The sequence below is a fragment of the Rhinichthys klamathensis genome, unplaced genomic scaffold, assembly GCF_029890125.1.
Source record: "Rhinichthys klamathensis goyatoka isolate OS25496 unplaced genomic scaffold, OSU_Roscu_1.1 h1tg000185l_1, whole genome shotgun sequence".
In the NCBI taxonomy this organism is placed as follows: Eukaryota; Metazoa; Chordata; class Actinopteri; order Cypriniformes; family Leuciscidae; genus Rhinichthys; species Rhinichthys klamathensis.
Window position 1 is genome coordinate 1,291,191 of NW_026606713.1, and position 22,704 is coordinate 1,313,894.

The following is a 22,704-nucleotide window of genomic DNA, read 5'->3' on the forward strand; positions in this document are numbered from 1 at the left end:
GAACAATAAACCTTTGTTATAAATAATTAAATATACAATTTCACTAAAAGTAAACTCATTAAGTAAAGAATGTTGAGTATGGTAACTAAATTTTACCTTACGTATAATATATTATATAGACTCATTTGGCATTAACATGCGACCTGATGTTGTCCACATACACATTGAAAAGACAAGTGTAAACGCACTTCTGATCGGAATGTTATCCGATCAGCGTGTTCAGGTTCAGAGGTAGTCGAGGACGCATTGTGATCAGATCTCAGTGTAATGTAAACGCAATCCAGCCATCGTGCCTGCATTCACAGGTGGACGTCATATAAATCCCCACCCAGTCTCCCCATGTGGCTGGCAGAAAATAATGGCCAGACGCAGTTTAGACAATCAATTAAACTTATTTCAACTTTAAAATAAACGTCAATCTTTAAAACAGTTTATTTAGACTTGCATGATACTATGTGTGTCATTTTTCATCTTAATTGTGCAACATTATCTGAACGAGGCAATCACCTGCACAATCACAGTCAGTCATGAGATCTTAATGAAGAGCTGCACGCTGCTTTGCCAGAGGAATAATCGGAATCTGAATTTTTTAATGTTTTAAACATTCAATGTTTTTATTGTTTCAGCACGTTCATCAATCTCCCATTTCTGTCAATATAGTCATTGCACGCTAACCTTCAACCCAGATGATCGATGATGTGACTTGTTTAACATGATCAACCCAGTTATTTTTGTATGATCAACTCTGGAAGTATTCCTTCGTTCAAAAAACTTAATTTGATCTAAGACTGGAGATTGCACAGGAAAGTAAATTGAGTGAGTGAAAGCAATTCATTGTTTAATTTGTATCATCTTTACTCATAATCTGGTGTCGTGCCACAGACCTGATTTAAATATTATGCAGGAAACAGAAATCCGATCGGTTATCCAGATACAGAGGTTACTTAATGTGAACAAATGTAAACGCGCAATGTCCTGATTGGCTAATGATCCGATCTGCTTGATCGGATCACGGTGATCGCATGTTAATGCCAAGTGTAAACGCAGCCTATAATACAGTAGCCTATATTAGTTTCACCTTTTAAGTTGAATTACTGAAATAAATGAACTTTTGCAAGATATTCTAATTTTTCGGGTTTCACCTGTATTGTCAAACCCGTTGATCCTGTTTGAATTCTTTTGAGATAGGTCTGGTGGAGTTTCACAACCAGGGGTGATTTTCTGTATTGTCTTTAGATGCTTTTGTTTTAGCAGGCACTTCTAAGGCTGTGTGTAAGGTCAACACCTTTAAGGACTGCCCACTGAATGCCTATAAGATACCATGTAAAGTTCCCTTTAATCAGACTTGATGACTGCAGCTACCAACAGCTTGTGTTCTCAATAAAAGAATCCTACTCTGTAAATGCATCTATAAATCTGCGAGTGCATCAGTTCAGAAGCTTAGAGAGAAAATGGCTGTAATCGAGTCACTTCTGCAGTTTCTCAGCACAGGAACATTACTGGGCGCGTTGCTGTTGCTTCTGGTTTTGTTTTTGCTTTCCACTGGATCCAGATCTCAGAAAGAGGGGAAAGAGCCACCGGGACCCAAACCTCTGCCGCTGCTGGGGAACCTGCTGACCCTTGACCTCGAGAGACCCTTTGACGCCTTTTGTGAGGTGGGAACTTGATACGTTTAAAATGAATAGTGGTCTAACATTTTAAGATTTGTTTGTAAATGTCTTTCTCTGTGTCCTCCAGCTGTCCAAAACCCACGGAAACATATTCCAAGTGTTTTTGGGTCCCAGAAAAATAGTTGTCTTAATTGGGTACAAAACTGTCAAAGAGGCTCTCGTGAACTATGCAGAAGAGTTCGGCGACCGAAAAATTGAACCTGGTTGCAGGATAACGCACAACGGACATGGTAGGATTTTTTTTTTTTTTTTTTTCAACTCTAATGAATGTATAGAAATGTAATGTACAGAACAAACTGTAAATATTAGACATGTTGAAAAACAAACATGTTGCAAATCCTTTCAGTTCCTCTCCAGGCCAATGTAATTGGGTTTAACATCTGAACTATAAATGTTTTTTCATTACATTTTACACTAATATGAGCTCATAATAAACAAGCACAAAACATTTGGGGGTGAACAAATTACTTTAACCACGAAAAATCTAAAAATGCCTTTTTGTTGGCTTGCAAATGTGTGCTATATCTTTAAACAAGGAGTAGGCTATATGTGGTTTCCTAGCAATATTTGGTGACAAACTTGTTTTTTATATATTTTTAAGTAACATATACAGTTATAAATATACTGTAAAATCTAATTAGTTAGACTTACTTAAAAAAGCATACAAACTGATTGCCTTAAAAAAACAGGTGAAATAGGAATAGTAGTGTGAACTGACAAATTTACATTTGCTGATGGTCGTGGTTGAGGAGATTCCCACTTCCATGAGTAAAGCAATTTGAGTACCCAGAAAATCGCTATATAAATGTAACAAATTATTATTACTATTATTATTATTATGACTGTTAAAACATGTCATCTGTGAAAAGGGTCTAATATACAATTGCTTTATTTGACTATTTTTGTTTTGTTTTGTTTTATTCGCTTTAAAAATAGTTGTTACAATTAATAAAAATAAATAACATTTCATTGTTTCCATTGTTTTGTTTTGCATGCAGAATACCAAATAACTGTGATTTCTTGTTGCATCACTGCATCAATAGGAAGAGAATTAGAATAATATAAATGAAGTTGCAGGGAATTAATAACCATAATGGTGAGTTCAAACAAAAACATTTTAGGAAAATCAACATCAATTTATGGAGTTAGCTTATGTGATACTCTCTCAAATTTGTCACTATATTGACAATTCAACATTCAAGATGACTTTGGGAAATGAGTGAGATAACTGCAGAAGTGAGGAAATAAGTGTATATTTTATAAATAAATAAATAAATAAATAAATAATCTATTAAAAACTTGGGTTTTCTGAGTTAAAAAGTCATAGTATGTGAATAGTACAGATTACTAGATATGTACAATTAAGGTAAGACGTTAAGTAAAGTTAATTAAAAAGTGTTTGTTAGAACAACTGTTGGATTTTACAGTGACTTGTTGCTTATTAAATTGACATACAGTGAAAGCTTGCTTATGTGCATTATATAAGTCCCAAAGGTCTAAGGTTAATGTATGTTTAACTCACAAAGTAATCATTTTCTGCTTGTGTTGTTGCTGAGACTCACGGTCAGATGGTTCTGTGTTGATCAGGAATCCTCTTTTCCAATGGAGAGAACTGGAGAGAGATGCGACGCTTCGCTCTCAGCAACCTGCGGGACTTCGGGATGGGCAAGAGAGGAAGTGAAGAGAAAATCATAGAGGAAATTCAGTATCTGAAAGGAGAGTTTGAAAAGTTTGAAGGTACAAGCTGAAACACATTTATGGACATCTGCAATCATGCTCTTAGTTTAAAGGATCCGTTAAGACACATTTGTTTTCTCTTCACAGGGAAACCCTTCGATACAACACAGCCTGTGAACTACGCTGCGGCAAACATCATCTCATCTATTGTGTACGGCAGCAGATTTGAATACACAGACCCTCAATTCACAGAAATGGTCGATATGACAAATGAAAATGTTCGAGTTAGTGGATCGGTTTCTATGATGGTATGGAAGTATGTTTTACTGTATTTTTGGTGACTTCATTTTTTTTTTTTTAATCATTAAAGGGTTAATTCACCCAAAAATGAAAATTATGTCAGTAATCCAATAGCGTCTGGCTGCAGACAAGTGACGTCACTTGCACTCTCGGACTTGCACGCTCAGACACGAGCGCTTCCTCTGCAAGTGACGTTACTTGCACTCTCAGACACGAGCGCTTCCTCTGCAAGTGACGTCACTTGCACTCTCAGACACGAGCGCTTCCTCTGCAAGTGACGTCACTTGCACTCTCAGACACGAGCTCTTCCGCTGCAAGTGACGTCACTTGCACTCTCAGACACGAGCGCTTCCGCTGCAAGTGACGTCACTTGCACTCTCAGACACGAGCGCTTCCTCTGCAAGTGACGTCACTTGCACTCTCAGACACGAGCGCTTCCGCTGCAAGTGACGTCACTTGCACTCTCAGACACGAGCGCTTCCGCTGCAAGTGACGTCACTTGCACTCTCAGACACGAGCGCTTCCGCTGCAAGTGACGTCACTTGCACTCTCAGACACGAGCGCTTCCTCTGCAAGTGACGTCACTTGCACGCTCAGACACGAGCGCTTCCGCTGCAAGTGACGTCACTTGCACTCTCAGACACGTGCGCTTCCTCTGCAAGTGACGTCACTTGCACTCTCATACACGAGCGCTTCCTCTGCAAGTCACGTCACTTGCACTCTCAGACACGAGCGCTTCCGCTGCAAGTGACGTCACTTGCACTCTCAGACACGAGCGCTTCCGCTGCAAGTGACGTCACTTGCACTCTCAGACACGAGCGCTTCCTCTGCAAGTGACGTCACTTGCACTCTCATACACGAGCGCTTCCTCTGCAAGTGACGTCACTTGCACTCTCAGACACGAGCGCTTCCTCTGCAAGTGACGTCACTTGCACTCTCAGACACGAGCGCTTCCGCTGCAAGTGACGTCACTTGCACTCTCAGACACGAGCGCTTCCGCTGCAAGTGACGTCACTTGCACGCTCAGACACGAGCGCTTCCGCTGCAAGTGACGTCACTTGCACTCTCAGACACGAGCGCTTCCGCTGCAAGTGACGTCACTTGCACTCTCAGACACGTGCGCTTCCTCTGCAAGTGACGTCACTTGCACTCTCAGACACGAGCGCTTCCGCTGCAAGTGACGTCACTTGCACTCTCAGACACGAGCGCTTCCGCTGCAAGTGACGTCACTTGCACTCTCAGACACGAGCGCTTCCGCTGCAAGTGACGTCACTTGCACTCTCAGACATGAGCGCTTCCGCTGCAAGTGACGTCACTTGCACTCTCAGACACGAGCGCTTCCTCTGCAAGTGACGTCACTTGCACTCTCAGACACGAGCTCTTCCGCTGCAAGTGACGTCACTTGCACTCTCATACACGAGCGCTTCCTCTGCAAGTGACGTCACTTGCACGCTCAGACACGAGCGCTTCCGCTGCAAGTGACGTCACTTGCACTCTCAGACACGAGCGCTTACGCTGCAAGTGACGTCACTTGCACTCTCAGACACGAGCTCTTCCGCTGCAAGTGACGTCACTTGCACTCTCAGACACGAGCGCTTCCTCTGCAAGTGACGTCACTTGCACTCTCAGACACGAGCACTTCCGCTGCAAGTGACGTCACTTGCACTCTCAGACACCAGCGCTTCCTCTGCAAGTGACGTTACTTGCACTCTCAGACACGAGCGCTTCCTCTACAAGTGACGTCACTTGCACTCTCAGACACGAGCGCTTCCGCTGCAAGTGACGTCACTTGCACTCTCATACACGAGCGCTTCCTCTGCAAGTGACGTTACTTGCACTCTCAGACACGAGCGCTTCCTCTACAAGTGACGTCACTTGCACTCTCATACACGAGCGCTTCCTCTGCAAGTGACGTCACTTGCACTCTCAGACACGAGCGCTTCCGCTGCAAGTGACGTCACTTGCACTCTCATACACGAGCGCTTCCTCTGCAAGTGACGTCACTTGCACTCTCAGACACGAGCGCTTCCGCTGCAAGTGACGTCACTTGCACTCTCAGACACGTGCGCTTCCTCTGCAAGTGACGTCACTTGCACTCTCAGACACGAGCGCTTCCGCTGCAAGTGACGTCACTTGCACTCTCAGACACGAGCGCTTCCTCTGCAAGTGACGTCACTTGCACTCTCAGACACGAGCGCTTCCTCTGCAAGTGACGTCACTTGCACTCTCAGACACGAGCGCTTCCGCTGCAAGTGACGTCACTTGCACTCTCAGACACGAGCGCTTCCGCTGCAAGTGACGTCACTTGCACTCTCAGACACGAGCGCTTCCTCTGCAAGTGACGTCACTTGCACTCTCAGACACGAGCGCTTCCTCTGCAAGTGACGTCACTTGCACTCTCAGACACGAGCGCTTCCGCTGCAAGTGACGTCACTTGCACTCTCAGACACGAGCGCTTCCGCTGCAAGTGACGTCACTTGCACTCTCAGACACGAGCGCTTCCTCTGCAAGTGACGTCACTTGGACTCTCAGACACGAGCGCTTCCTCTGCAAGTGACGTCACTTGCACTCTCAGACACGAGCGCTTCCTCTGCAAGTGACGTCACTTGCACTCTCATACACGAGCGCTTCCTCTGCAAGTGACGTCACTTGCACTCTCAGACACGAGCGCTTCCTCTGCAAGTGACGTCACTTGCACTCTCAGACACGAGCGCTTCCGCTGCAAGTGACGTCACTTGCACTCTTAGACACGAGCGCTTCCTCTGCAAGTGACGTCACTTGCACTCTCAGACACGAGCGCTTCCTCTGCAAGTGATGTCACTTGCACTCTCAGACATGAGCGCTTCCTCTGCAAGTGACGTCACTTGCACTCTCAGACACGAGCGCTTCCGCTGCAAGTGACGTCACTTGCACTCTCATACACGAGCGCTTCCTCTGCAAGTGACGTCACTTGCACTCTCAGACATGAGCGCTTCCTCTGCAAGTGACGTCACTTGCACTCTCAGACATGAGCGCTTCCTCTGCAAGTGACGTCACTTGCACTCTCAGACACGAGCGCTTCCGCTGCAAGTGACGTCACTTGCACTCTCAGACACGAGCGCTTCCTCTGCAAGTGACGTCACTTGCACTCTCAGACACGAGCTCTTCCGCTGCAAGTGACGTCACTTGCACGCTCAGACACGAGCGCTTCCGCTGCAAGTGACGTCACTTACTTGCACGCTCAGACACGAGCGCTTCCGCTGCAAGTGACGTCACTTGCACTCTCAGACACGAGCGCTTCCTCTGCAAGTGACGTCACTTGCACTCTCAGACACGAGCGCTTCCTCTGCAAGTGACGTCACTTGCACTCTCAGACACGAGCGCTTTCCGCTGCAAGTGACGTCACTTGCACTCTCAGACACGAGCGCTTCCGCTGCAAGTGACGTCACTTGCACTCTCAGACACGAGCGCTTCCGCTGCAAGTGACGTCACTTGCACTCTCAGACACGAGCGCTTACGCTGCAAGTGACGTCACTTGCACTCTCAGACACGAGCGCTTACGCTGCAAGTGACGTCACTTGCACTCTCAGACACGAGCGCTTACGCTGCAAGTGACGTCACTTGCACTCTCAGACACGAGCGCTTCCGCTGCAAGTGACGTCACTTGCACTCTCATACACGAGCGCTTCCTCTGCAAGTGACGTCACTTGCACTCTTAGACACGAGCGCTTCCTCTGCAAGTGACGTCACTTGCACTCTCATACACGAGCGCTTCCTCTGCAAGTGACGTCACTTGCACTCTTAGACACGAGCGCTTCCGCTGCAAGTGACGTCACTTGCACTCTCAGACACGAGCGCTTCCGCTGCAAGTGACGTCACTTGCACTCTCAGACACGAGCGCTTCCTCTGCAAGTGACGTCACTTGGACTCTCAGACACGAGCGCTTCCTCTGCAAGTGACGTCACTTGCACTCTCAGACACGAGCGCTTCCTCTGCAAGTGACGTCACTTGCACTCTCATACACGAGCGCTTCCTCTGCAAGTGACGTCACTTGCACTCTCAGACACGAGCGCTTCCTCTGCAAGTGACGTCACTTGCACTCTCAGACACGAGCGCTTCCGCTGCAAGTGACGTCACTTGCACTCTTAGACACGAGCGCTTCCTCTGCAAGTGACGTCACTTGCACTCTCAGACACGAGCGCTTCCGCTGCAAGTGACGTCACTTGCACTCTCAGACACGAGCGCTTCCTCTGCAAGTGACGTCACTTGCACTCTCAGACACGAGCGCTTCCGCTGCAAGTGACGTCACTTGCACTCTCATACACGAGCGCTTCCTCTGCAAGTGATGTCACTTGCACTCTCAGACATGAGCGCTTCCTCTGCAAGTGACGTCACTTGCACTCTCAGACATGAGCGCTTCCTCTGCAAGTGACGTCACTTGCACTCTCAGACACGAGCGCTTCCTCTGCAAGTGACGTCACTTGCACTCTCAGACATGAGCGCTTCCTCTGCAAGTGACGTCACTTGCACTCTCAGACACGAGCGCTTCCGCTGCAAGTGACGTCACTTGCACTCTCATACACGAGCGCTTCCTCTGCAAGTGATGTCACTTGCACTCTCAGACATGAGCGCTTCCTCTGCAAGTGACGTCACTTGCACTCTTAGACACGAGCGCTTCCTCTGCAAGTGACGTCACTTGCACTCTCAGACACGAGCGCTTCCTCTGCAAGTGATGTCACTTGCACTCTCAGACATGAGCGCTTCCTCTGCAAGTGACGTCACTTGCACTCTCAGACATGAGCGCTTCCTCTGCAAGTGACGTCACTTGCACTCTCATACACGAGCGCTTCCTCTGCAAGTGACGTCACTTGCACTCTCATACACGAGCGCTTCCGCTGCAAGTGACGTCACTTGCACTCTTAGACACGAGCGCTTCCTCTGCAAGTGACGTCACTTGCACTCTCAGACATGAGCGCTTCCTCTGCAAGTGACGTCACTTGCACTCTCAGACATGAGCGCTTCCTCTGCAAGTGACGTCACTTGCACTCTTAGACACGAGCGCTTCCTCTGCAAGTGACGTCACTTGCACTCTCAGACATGAGCGCTTCCTCTGCAAGTGACGTCACTTGCACTCTTAGACACGAGCGCTTCCTCTGCAAGTGACGTCACTTGCACTCTCAGACATGAGCGCTTCCTCTGCAAGTGACGTCACTTGCACTCTCAGACATGAGCGCTTCCTCTGCAAGTGACGTCACTTGCACTCTCATACACGAGCGCTTCCGCTGCAAGTGACGTCACTTGCACTCTCATACACGAGCGCTTCCTCTGCAAGTGACGTCACTTGCACTCTTAGACACGAGCGCTTCCTCTGCAAGTGACGTCACTTGCACTCTCAGACATGAGCGCTTCCTCTGCAAGTGACGTCACTTGCACTCTCAGACATGAGCGCTTCCTCTGCAAGTGACGTCACTTGCACTCTCATACACGAGCGCTTCCGCTGCAAGTGACGTCACTTGCACTCTCAGACATGAGCGCTTCCTCTGCAAGTGACGTCACTTGCACTCTTAGACACGAGCGCTTCCTCTGCAAGTGACGTCACTTGCACTCTTAGACACGAGCGCTTCCGCTGCAAGTGACGTCACTTGCACTCTCAGACATGAGCGCTTCCTCTGCAAGTGACGTCACTTGCACTCTCAGACATGAGCGCTTCCTCTGCAAGTGACGTCACTTGCACTCTCAGACATGAGCGCTTCCTCTGCAAGTGACGTCACTTGCACTCTCATACACGAGCGCTTCCTCTGCAAGTGACGTCACTTGCACTCTCATACACGAGCGCTTCCTCTGCAAGTGACGTCACTTGCACTCTCAGACATGAGCGCTTCCTCTGCAAGTGACGTCACTTGCACTCTCAGACATGAGCGCTTCCTCTGCAAGTGACGTCACTTGCACTCTCATACACGAGCGCTTCCTCTGCAAGTGACGTCACTTGCACTCTCATACACGAGCGCTTCCGCTGCAAGTGACGTCACTTGCACTCTCAGACACGAGCGCTTCCTCTGCAAGTGACGTCACTTGCACTCTCAGACACGAGCGCTTCCTCTGCAAGTGACGTCACTTGCACTCTCAGACACGAGCGCTTCCTCTGCAAGTGACGTCACTTGCACTCTCATACACGAGCGCTTCCGCTGCAAGTGACGTCACTTGCACTCTCAGACACGAGCGCTTCCTCTGCAAGTGACGTCACTTGCACTCTCAGACACGAGCGCTTCCGCTGCAAGTGACGTCACTTGCACTCTCAGACACGAGCGCTTCCTCTGCAAGTGACGTCACTTGCAATCGACGCCTGCTCTCTACGGAACGCGATAAACGAAATGCGTGAAATTTGACCGCGTCAACACGCAGTGTTTGTCCGCGGCAATTTTTTACGTGTTTCTTTTGAACGCGTAGACACGCTCATTTTGATCGTGTTAAGGTGTCATTTGTCATTTTGTTGACAGTTTTTTTCAAATTGCTAAAACACTACAAGTGGAATTTGAGGCTCACTCAGTGAAACCATTCACTCATGTACCCAATCTTTAGACCAAGCCTGCAAAAATACAAGGACATTATATGCTTTGCACTCAGTTTGCATTTGAAAAACAAACTATTTGCAAAACTCTAAACACATTTCTCTACATTACACACATCATTCAAAACTAACAGCTCTTGTGTTTCATTTGGGAAACACTGGCATTTAAATGCCACATTAATTTACTGATGACCTACAGCCAATAATCATGTGGGAAAACACTTGTACATAAATTGATCACTTAGAAATCAAAACTCAGTTATGAGAAAGAAAGAAATTATTTTTACTATTATTATATATTTAATTATTTTTAAATTATTTTCAAGACATTTTGGACAATTTCATGCTCCCAACTTTGTGGGAACAGTTTGTAGATGAAAAACATCAAGATGATGCATTTTTTTATTTTTATTGTAAATGTCAATTTACAGTACACAGTTAATGTGCAAAACAGACAAATACAAGGTACAAATAGACAATATACAATTAATATACAATATTCACTTTGCTCTAGTGTAGTTCGACAGTTTACCTTTAATTTCATGACATCGACGACATGTTCAAGAAACATTTGCATGTCATTCATTACAGTAAAGATGAAGCAAAAGGGTTCCAGAGCTTCGATTCTGTCCTGTGGAAACTCAGCCTTCTCTAATCTCTCAATGGCTTCCGCAACATCTTGTTCCTCCATACACACTACTTTGGGCAAATGAACAGATCCATGCAGTGCACTAGATTGATCCAAACACCACTTGCTGGCTATCTTCAAATCTGGCATCAATCGACTCTGTGAAATAACACGGAGAACAAGGGATTGCAAGTGACGTCAGAGCCGGTAGCGGAGAGCAGGTGTCGACTGCAAGTGACGTCACTTGCAACGGAAGCGCTCGTGTCTGAGCGTGCAAGTCTGAGCATGCAAGTCTGAGAGTGCAAGTCTGCAGCCAGACCCTTCTCCAGTAATTACTCACCCTCATGTCGTTCCAAACCCGTAAGACCTTCGTTCATCTTTGGAACACATATTAACATAATTTTGATGAAATCCGATGGCTCAGGGGGGGCTCCATTGACAGCTATTTAATGAACACTTTGAAGGTCCAGAAAGGTAGGAAAGACATCATTAAAATAGTCCATGTAACTACAGTTGTTCAACCTTAATTTTATGAAGCGACGAGAATACTTTTTGGCGCCAAAATAACGACTTTATTCAACAATTTCTTCTCTTTCGTATCAGTCTCCGACACGCGTTCATGAGGGCACCATGACGTATGCGTGACCTCGCGTGTGTCTTCTTCTGCTTGTAAACACAGCCCTGTGTTTCCTGGTCACATGTCAGAACGCCAGCTCCTGCGTCATAACCAAACGCATGCGTCATGGTGCTCTCTGAATTAAGTCGTTATTTTGTTTATTTGCTCTCAAAAAGTATTCTCGTCGCTTCATAAAATTAAGGTTGAACCACTGTAGTCACATGGACTATTTTAATGATGTCTTTCCTACCTTTTTGGACCTTCAAAGTGTTCATTAAATAGCTGTCAATGGAGCCCCCCTGATCCATCGGATTTCATCAAAAATATCTTAATCTGTGTTCTGAAGATGAACGAAGGTCTTACGGGTTTGGAACGACATGAGGGTGAGTAATTACCGACAGAATTTTCCTTTTTGGTGAACTAACCCTTTAATACATGCATTTTTTTTCTCTGTGTTGCAGCTTTATAATACATTTCCGTGGTTGGGTCCGTTCCTCAACAGCAAAAGGATTATTGTAAGAAATGCGTTGAAACTTAGAGCAGAAATGACGAAGTTGATCACTGGACTGCTGGAGACTCTGAATCCACACGACCGCAGAGGGATTGTCGACTCCTTTCTCATCCGCAAACAGAGCGACGAGGTACAGAAATCACCTTGTTCCATAGAAATTCTCCTAAAATAAAAAGTAATCATCAGCTTTGACTAATAAACAAAATTATTTAATTAATTATTAGGCATAGTTTTAGAATATTTTTTGCATATTTAATTTTCATTTAATAATTAACAATGAAAAAATACGGTAACGCTTTAGATTATAGCCCGGAAAGTATACTGTGTAATTAAGAGGAATTTACAGAGTAACTTTCGGTAATTATAGTGTACCTATAAAGTACTTGTATGTAAGTATAAGGGAACAATATGTAAAGTTTGGGGAATAAAGGGGTAACAACCAGGAGAATTAAAAAAATATTTATACTGTAAGTATTATAGAACTAAGGGGTACTTATTCTACTATTATGATACAACAATCTTACATTTGGGAGCAATTTAGCGAGAACATACACTGCGTACATTTTTGTAATAATTGTGTACCATACTGTATAGTCTTTTTAAGATTACAGGGTACATATCTTGGCATTTATACTTTATTTTTTAATAGCAAAAGTGCAGATGTTTAAATTTGGGCTAAAATGTTTCAAGAAAAGCTAAGACTATTGCAATTTTTTTAAATACTGGGAAATATATCTTGTTTCATGTGGTTAAAGGGTAAGTGGTGCTTGTATAATAAATAAAGGTCAGTGATATAAAATATTCCGAGTCAGTGATATAAGATTGCGTATGCATTTTTATTGTACTTACCCTTTAACTACACGGAACAAGGGGGTAACAAGCACCACATGAACTTTCCCCAATATTTAAGCAGAAGTTGCAATAGTTTTCGTTTTCAGTGCACTTTTGTTAAAAAGATTACTTTATAAATGCATAGATACCCTGTAATTTAAAAAAGCCTATACAGTATGTACTGGTTCACCATTATTTCAAAAAGGCAGTGTATGTTCTTGCTAAATTGCTCCGACGTGTAAGATTGTTATATCATAATAGTAGAATAAGAACCCCTTAGTTATATAATACTTACAGTATAAATAATTTTTTAATTCTCCTGGTTGTTACCCCTTTATTCCCAAAACTTAAAATATTGTTCCCTTATACTTATATTGTAAGTACGTTATAGGTACACTATAATTACCGAAGGTTACGCTGTAAAATTGCTTTAATTACGCAGTACTTTCTGGGCTGTAATCTAAAGCGTTACCAAAAATACTTCTAAAGCATTAAAAGTGAATATTATTTAATAAGCCACAGGTTAACATGAACTAAACATGAACTAACAATAAACAGTTGTATTTTTCCTAAGACTGGCCACACACTTGAAGATTTTAAGCCTGAATTTGGGCCTGATTTGCGCCCCCAATAGGGTGTGTGACCCGATTCAAGGTTTCTCATAAACGACTTTTTGTCCAAAAAATCCTCAATTATGTGGTGTCGTTACGATTCTTTTACTGCTCCTGATCGCGTCGCAGCCCGCACAATCTCAAATCATAAATATCAAACATGTTCTCATAACTCTTGATCGGGGCTGGCTCTGATGTGATACCCGCGATAGCCAATGAGAGCGAGCAAACCTAACCAACCGGATGTTGCGTGCTTCTATAGCTGAAACTTGGCAGCTTGCCAGGAGAACCAGCTGACGACGTTGATCGTCCTCCATTTGTTTTTGTTTTTCTCAAGTCACGTTTGATGAGATATCGTCTCACTGTGAAAATGTTACTACAATCGACAGGTTTGTGTGGTCTCGCGGTCCGGGACGAATATTCGAGTGTGTGCATTCAGAAGATTATAATGCTAAAAATCGGTTGAAACTGCCCTTATGGCTGTGGTCTCCCACAGTTTTAAAATTGGTTAAGATTTGAAAGTCGTCTAGTGCAGGGGTTATCAAAGTGTGGGGCGTGCCTCCCCAGGGGGGCGCCAGAGCATGCCAGGGGAGGGGTGGAGAGTGGTAAAAATGATAGCCTAATAATTAGTTTAAATTAATAAATTTAAAAAGTTACATTTTTATTATTCTGAAATAAGGCCTCGTTTACACTGCAGGTCTTGATGCCAAATTCTGATTTGTTACCTTAATCCGATTTTTTGACCGTCCGTTTACACCGTGTTACCGTTTATCCGATTCATGTGTTTACACTTGCCATATATAGTCCAGTCATTTTATGAAAAAAAGGTTGAACAAATTGCAACAAAAGCAAACTCAACTGATTTTGTATCCTCAATATGTCCTGAGTAAGGGGAAAAAAGCCCCGAAGAATCCCATTAGGGGAAAGTTTAGAAAAAGACCCAAATATAGCATATTCATACGCATATTCATTATTTTTCTCGCGTGAATAGGGTAACATTTTTAAACTTTAGATATCATCATGAAATTACTGAGTTTATTACTTACATCAAGACAAACAAAAAATGTATTACAAGTTTTTTTTAATTGTTTATTAACATGGGCTAACGGTGCATAATCTAATTACGTATGTGCTAATTTGCATAAATACCACAACAGGTCTAAACATTGGATATAGCCAGGTGAAAATGTCTTGTTGAATCTTGTTGACATATAACAGTAAAATACTTAATGCTAAGGTCTGAATGGAACCTATTTAGGCTACCCATGAGCATTAATACATAGAGAGGCAGGAAGAAGTACTTTAGAAACCAGCCTTTATTAATTATTATTGCAGAGATGGGGTTTGGGGCTGGGTCCGTGGGACTGTTTCTGGGGGATGAGTCTGAGGGAAGAACAGGAGACATCCCAGACAGCAACATAGTGTCGGCCCATATCCGGCCTACATCTGGTATACACGTGGATTCCACAAGGCCCAGATGTGGGCCGGATCTGGGCCGACACTATATTGCTGTCTGGGATGGGTAAGGAGAATGCAGAAGACAAAAGGTAGGTAAAATAAAAAGTGTCTGGATCAAACAATCAAATTAATCCATGTAGGAGAAACAAAAGGAAATCTTTCTTACCTGAGTGACAGCTTAGAGACAGTTGAGTGGACCTTGAATGAATGACTGAATCTCTGCCCCTTATGGTGACATTTGTTTGCCTCTATAGTCTTTTACTGTAAGATGTCAACACGATTCTACAAGACATTTTCACCTGGCTATACCCAATGTTTAGATCTGTTGTGGTATTTATGCAAATTAGCACATACGTAATTAGATTATGCACGTTTGCCCATGTTAACAAAAATTAAAAAAAAACTTGTGATACATTTTGTGTTTGTCTTGATGTAAGTAATCAACTAAATGCAAGAGGCAAGTCATTTTCATGATGATATCAAAAGGTTAAAAATTCTACCCTATTCACGTAAGAAAAATGATGAATAGGCGTATGAATAGGTTATATTTGGGTCTTTTTCTAAACTTTCCCCTAATGGGATTCTTCTGGGCTTTTTTTTATTATTATTCAGGACATATTGAGGATACAAAATCAGTTGAGTTTGCTTCTGTTGAAATTTGTTCTTTTGACCCCCATTTTGGCTAAAAGGACAACTCCGGCGCAAAATGAACCTTTGGTCTAATAACACATTGGTACCTAGTCAACCGTTCTCAGAGATTTGTTTTCATGATAATTGTATAGTATATAGGGCATAGAGTAATGAAATATAAAAATCGCTAGTTAATACCACTAACAAGGCTCAAAATAGCCCCACACTTACACGGTAGCATAATGAGGGTCCCTACATGCAAACCGAAGCATTGAGAACTTTGTAAGTGTACAGACAGTTTAGAAGTTATAAGAAGATATTTTATAAAGACAGTCCACTTCGTGTATACAGGCAGGAGCAATCTTTGGAAAACAGTCTCGACCAGTCGAACCACGAATGCACGCCAAGTGAGGTGGTCGATCGGAATTACGTTTGTGAAATCTAATTACATGGAAGTGCATGAATAATCTATTTAAGTCTGCACTGGCTGGGGAGAGGGAGGCCAAGAGGTTTTTCGGTCATTCATGCAGATCAATGAGCACTTACAGCTGGCGATGCAAACTAAAATCACGCAATATTTGCTCTATATATCAGAAATAATTGCACCGATTTAAAACATAACTTGTCTAGTGTAATTACTCAGTGGATAACTGTCCATATGGTCCCTCCGGTATCGGGTCAAGTCAAGACAAATATATTTATATAGCGCTTTTCACAATACAGATTGTATCAAAGCTGCTTCACAGTATCAATCAAAACAACTTAACAGTGTTTGTTAATTACTGGAAAAGACATCTAAGTTTGGTAGAGCTGATCAGTGGTGTGATGGGTCACCACCTCCAATTTATTTTCGGGACATGGAAAAAAGTTTCAAGTAGAGCCTTGTTTATCAGAGCGGGGAAATCTTCAGACTGCACTGTTAACAATTTATTGTAATTTTACAGGAAATTCCTGGCAACTAATTGCAGTAAATTTACAGCAAGTAATATACAGGATTTTTACTGTTTGCAGTAAAAAAAATGTACAATAAAGTACTGTATTTATACAGCAGTGCTACTGTGATTATAGTAGCATTATTACAGTAAAATGCTGTAATTTATTACAATTTACTGTACATTTACTAAGTTCCGTATTAGCCAATTAAAAACACAACAATGGTACAAATTTACCATTGTACAATTTTTGGCACCATTATGGTGAACAGTGTTGCCTTTAGTTGGGCAATTTGACTCTAGACTTCTTATGTGAATTTATGGTCATCATACATCATTTGTTGCAAAGAAAGTCAGAAACAAAAGTGGTCTGGTGATAGGCGTATAGTTTACAACATAATAAAATACAAAAAAACAACCGAAATTGGTTTTGTTATTAATAGATTTTTTTTCAACAACATGCATTTTTTTATACAGATCAGACATCAAGCTGATATTTTTTTCTAAAATTGGGAATGTAATATTTGGACACACACACAGACATCAAGAATCTACATATGAATCTCAACAGTGGTGACATGCTTTATGCCGCAATGCATTCTGGGAGGCTACATAGTTTAAAACTCCCAGCATGCATTGTAGCATTAAGCATGTCACCATATGCTGATTCTTGATGTCTGTTTGTTTCTAAAAAAAAAATTATAATGATTTAAAAAAAAATTTTCAAAAAATTTATACAAAAATTCAGAATGTCTGCCCTGTGTCAAGTAAGGTCAAAGTTATTTATTAATAACAAATTACAACTTTTGGTCAGGGTCCAGGATAAGATTAGTGAATCATTCTCCTTTTTGATGATGAAAACTATAACACCTGAACACCTTTGGTTTTGTTTTCCTATGTAACAAATTATGTGCTTTGGTAAACACATTACAAAGACCAAAAGTTTAACTTAAAATGCTAAGAGTCAAACTGCCCAACTAAATTAAACACTGATCACCATAATGGTGACCAAACATTTTAAAACATCGACATCTAACCTCTGTTCATAGACTTATGACTGAAATAAAGTCAGGCTGGTTAGTAATAAGTGAAGCTGGTAGGGCTGCACGATTAATCGCACGATGTTGTTATGCGCATCTAATCAGTAAAGCCGGTTCCTTGATTAGTAGTAAATCACCTTCACCTGCTTTCAGATGGAGCGGCATTTACTACAAAGAGCCGTAGTTAACTGACAAGCTGAGCCAAATCGCGTTAAAATCGAGGACATAACGCCAACGATATTTAATGCGATATGGCTCAGCTTGTCAGTTAACTACGGCTCTTTGTACACAGCAAAAACTCAGTGTTAAATGAACACACCTGGGAGTGTATATGAGTCCACACTCAAGAGTGTTAAAGTTAATGAGATAATTAAGTGATTAATTGAGTGATGATTGAGCATTATTGAAGACACCTAAAGCAGAATCACTGAAGGAGAAAACCGGAATTTCAGGTCACCGTTATGGCGATGAGTGTTTGCTTTAGTTGGGATCTTGACCCTTATATTATTAACTTTAGATTTTGTTTGGCTGTTGTATCTGAGTTATACCTGCCAGATGAACAAAGAAAAAAAAAAAAAGATCTAATGGTGTTGGTTATATTATGACATTCATCATTTGAACTAGTTGTTTGTGATTTAAGCTGTTGGTTGTAGCATAACTGAGATTCTGCATGAATATCCAGAATTTGAGATATAATATAAAGGATTTCTTAAAAGTTGTAAAAAACAAAAAAAATCATTCTTTTAGGCACACACCGATATCAAGATTCAGTCAATGCATCTCAACAATGGTGACGAGCAGAATATTCAATTAGGAAAAGTAAATTACATAGACAATTCAGATCATAATTTATTCATACCACAATGCATGATGGAAGCCATTAATGAGTTGTGATTGGTGGCAACAACGATTATTATTGTCACCGCGGTTGAGATTCACAGGCTGATTATTGATGTCTGTGTTTCTAAATAAATGCATTTGAAAGTGATTTGATCAGAACAATTTTTATTAAATGTTTTGGATTATAAGAAAAATACAATTGTCATATGCCGTAGAACCACTAAACTGTTGCTATCAAGTTAAACCAGATCATCTGAATGGGTTTCATTTTTCAGATCACAGCATGATTATGTCAAAACATAACCAACACTATCAGATCACACTTGTCTTTGTTCATTTGACTGTAATAAATCAATAACAGCAGACAAACAAAATTTAAACTTAAAGTATAAGGGTCAAGAGCCCAACTAAAGCAAACACTGATCGCCATAACGGTGGCTTACAATTTGTGATTTTCTCCTTCAGTGATTCTGCTTGTTATCATCAGGTGTCTTCAATAATGCTCTATGGTCACTAAATTAATCACTTAATTATCTCATTAACTTTAACACTCTTGAGTGTTAATTTAACACTCATATCTGCATCATATCGTCCATCTGAAAGCAGGTTAATGTGATTTACTACTAATCAAGAAACCGGCTTTACTGATTAGATGCGCATAACAACATCGTGCGATTAATCGTGCAGCCCTAGAAGCTGGTAATGCTGTTTGTGGAGTTGTTTAATCCTCCTCTGCTGAGATCTTCAGAGATTTAATGTCTTCTTTTTATCTATATCTGATTTTAAGGCTGTGACTGGATATCCATAGACTTATAAAATAGATTTCTTGTTAATGTTTCACACCTGATTCTTCCTAAAATGTTTGATTCTGGTACCGTTGGCAGCCGCCGGGCAATTTCAAAATTCAAACAGCAGCGATCCCACAATGCTATGCGGTGGCTGTAAAATAATGCTTCTACAGTGTAGTTACAATAAAATTACAGGACTGTCCACACATTTCCCATCATGCATTTGCATTTACAATAAAAACATGAATACAATATGTTGTTGTAAAATTTATTGTAAAAATTACATAAATTGCTAACAGTGTGTACAAAACAATGCGTCTCTTGGTTGACGCGACTCAACAGGTCCCGCTCCGTGCAACACAGGCACTCCTGTTTGGTGTCCATGTCCGCAGGTACACCACACAGCAAAATCCCCAGAGTTAAATTAACTCTGCTCAGAGAACATTTGGTCCCTCTCTACAGAGAGTTAAAATAACTCTGAATCAGAGTTAAAGTTAATGAGATACTTAAGTGATTAATTAAGTGATGATTGGGCATTAATGATGAACACCTGCTGTCAACAAGCAGAATCACTGAAGGAAAGAGAAACAACAAGAACAGAAAAAAAGATAAACAAGAACTACAACTGACTTCTAGCCACAGCCTTAGATGAAATCAAATGTAGACAAAAGGACATTAAATCTCTCTAGTTCTCAGCAGAGGAGGATTAATCAACTCCACAAACAGCATTACCAGCTTCACTTATTACTAACCAGACTGACTTTATTTCTGTAAGTCTACAGAAGGTCTTATTGAGAATTAACAGAAGTTTAGATGTTGATGATTTATTGAAAATGTTTGATCACCATTATGGCAATGAGTGTTTCCTTTAGTTGGTCAGATTTGACTCGATTTCAGACATCAAGAATCAGCATATGAATCTCAACAATGGTAACATGCTTCATGCTGCAATGCATGCTGGGAGCCATACGTTTTATATTATTGTGGCTCCCAGCATGCATTGCGGCATCGAATTATGTTGCCATTGTTGAGATTCATATGCTGATTCTTGATGTCTGTGTCTTGGAAAAAAAATCCCCATAATGTATTTTAAAAGTCAAAAATCAGAATGTCCGATCTGTGGCAAGAGAGTATTGTTAGTGAATATAATGTATTAACATCATATAACCACTTTTGGACAATGATGAGATAAGTGCATTATTCTATTTTTTGTTGTTAGAAAACTATATCACCTGATCATCATTGTTTTTGGCTTTCTTTGTAACAAACTACATGTTTTGGTAAAACTCTGTTACAAAAACCACAAACTCAGAATAAAAGCCAAGAGTCAAATCTGACCAACTAAAAGGAAACACTCATCGCCATATTGGTCATCAAACATTTTCAATAAATCATCAACATCTAAACTTCTGTTAATTCTCATAAGACCGGTTAGTAATAAGTGAAGCTGGTAATGCTGTTTGTGGAGTTGTTTAATCCTCCTCTGCTGAGAACTAGAGAGATTTAATGTCTTTTGTCTACATTTGATTTCATCTAAGGCTGTGGCTAGAAGTCAGTTGTAGATCTTGTTTTATCTTTTTTTCTGTTCTTGTTGTTTCTCTTTCCTTCAGTGATTCTGCTTGTTGACAGCAGGTGTTCATCATTAATGCCCAATCATCACTTAATTAATCACTTAAGTATCTCATTAACTTTAACTCTGATTCAGAGTTATTTTAACTCTCTGTAGAGAGGGACCAAATGTTCTCTGAGCAGAGTTAATTTAACTCTGGGATTTTGCTGTGCACCAGTTTCCCGAAGTACGAGGCTGTGTTGCGGCATTGACCCACCGGTAGCTCTCTCTCTCTCGTAGCCCTTTCACGGACCTCCTGCAGCTCTTCGTCAGTATATTCCGGCTCGAAAAATAAGACCGTCCATCAAACATAAACGGTTCGTAGGTTGAATAATCCGCCATCTCTTTAGTGTGTATTTTAAGTCTCTCTTTTAAAATATTTAAAATTATTTAATTATTTTCTCTGTTGCGTTCAGTGCTTCTCTTATGCGCTCAGTGCTTTCTTCCGGAAAGAACAGAAGATTTGAAATTACAAGTCACAGTTCAGCTCACTTGGCACGGCGTTCGTGGTTCGACTGGTCGAGGACTGTTTTCCAAAGATTGCTCCCGCTTGTATACATGAAGTGGACTGTCTTTATAAAATATCTTCTTATTAAACTGTCTGTACACGTACAAATTTCTCAATGCTTCGGTTTGCATGTAGGGACCCTCATTATACTACTGTGTTAGTGTGGGGCTATTTTGAGCCTTGTTAGTGGTATTAACTAGTGATTTTTATTTTTCATTACTCTATGCCCTATATACTAGCGTTGTACACTAAACAGCTTTTAGAGATAAAACTCTTTACATTCGATTATCATGAAAACAAATCTCAGAGAACGGTTGACTAGGTACCAATGTGTTATTAGACCAAAGGTTCATTTTGCGCCGGAGTTGTCCTTTAAAATGACTGGACTAAATATCTGAAACATCGCACATGCTTAAAGGGTTAAATTCTCTTGCGCAGATGGACGAACACGAAATATGCTTGATGCTAGCTCTGCTATATATGCAAAGTTTGGCAAACATCACCATTATTTTGAGGCGGAGGAGGACGAAAAGTGCCATCATTGCAGCCTGCACATAGCTATGCTTCAGTTATTGTGTGCAGGAGAGATCTCAGGACTGGTGGGAGCATATTGTGTTTAAATATTGGCTTTAACGAGGAGCAGTGGGTCCGAAATTTTAGGATGAGCAAGCCAACCTTTGATATGTTGACATGGGTCAATGTTTGTCCACATTCCTCTCCTATGACGTTTCATCTGGCCATCCATCCCTTTGCAGATGCGCGTCGGGTTGCTCTCATCATTAAACCGCGGAGACGTTGCCTAATGCCTCAGAGAATCCGATCTACCCGTTTACATGACAGTCACATTGGCACATATCTGATTTATATCACATTTATTTCCACATATGAACGAGGCCTGAACATCACCGCACATAGAACACAGACCACTTTTCTGTTTGTTTCCTCCAAAGTTTGCATGTCCTGTTGGATTTTGGCTCTTAAATGTTTTTTTTTTTTTATGTTTCAGTTTTCTAATTATTACAAGTTTAATTGAACATTTTTTTATGTATTTTTGCTTGTCAGCAATCCTGTAAGAAGGACACATACTTTCACGATGAGAATCTAATGGTGACTGTGACAGATCTGTTTGTCGCTGGTACTGACACGACAGGAACGACTCTGCGCTGGAGTTTGATGCTCATGGCCAAATACCCTCATATACAGGGTAAAAAAACACAGTAAATCCAAGAGTTTTTCTCAATGCTGAATCTAATGTTGTCTATAGGAACAAACATATGTTGCATTTGTGTGCAGATCGAGTTCATGAGGAGATTGACCGAGTGATCGGTGGACGTCAGCCAGTGGTGGAAGATAGAAAGAAATTACCGTATACAGATGCAGTGATTCATGAAATCCAGAGACTGGCTGATATTGCTCCCTTGACTCCGCATATGGTCACCTGTGATGTTCACTTCAATGGATACTTCATCAAGAAGGTCAGTCAGAAGAATACATATTTAGGCCTAGAA

General features: G+C 41.7%; 1 protein-coding gene across 1 annotated transcript; it reads left to right on the plus strand.

Moving 5' to 3' along the window:
- Positions 1 to 1,400: 1,400 nt before the first annotated feature.
- Positions 1,401 to 22,643, plus strand: LOC130095098 (cytochrome P450 2K3-like). Its single transcript, XM_056261755.1, has 6 exons — positions 1,401 to 1,655; positions 1,738 to 1,900; positions 3,258 to 3,407; positions 3,495 to 3,655; positions 11,900 to 12,079; positions 22,490 to 22,643. The coding sequence occupies exons 1-6, from the start codon at positions 1,452 to 1,454 to the stop codon at positions 22,517 to 22,519; spliced, it is 888 nt and encodes a 295-aa protein (XP_056117730.1). The 5' UTR covers positions 1,401 to 1,451; the 3' UTR covers positions 22,520 to 22,643.
- Positions 22,644 to 22,704: the final 61 nt, after the last annotated feature.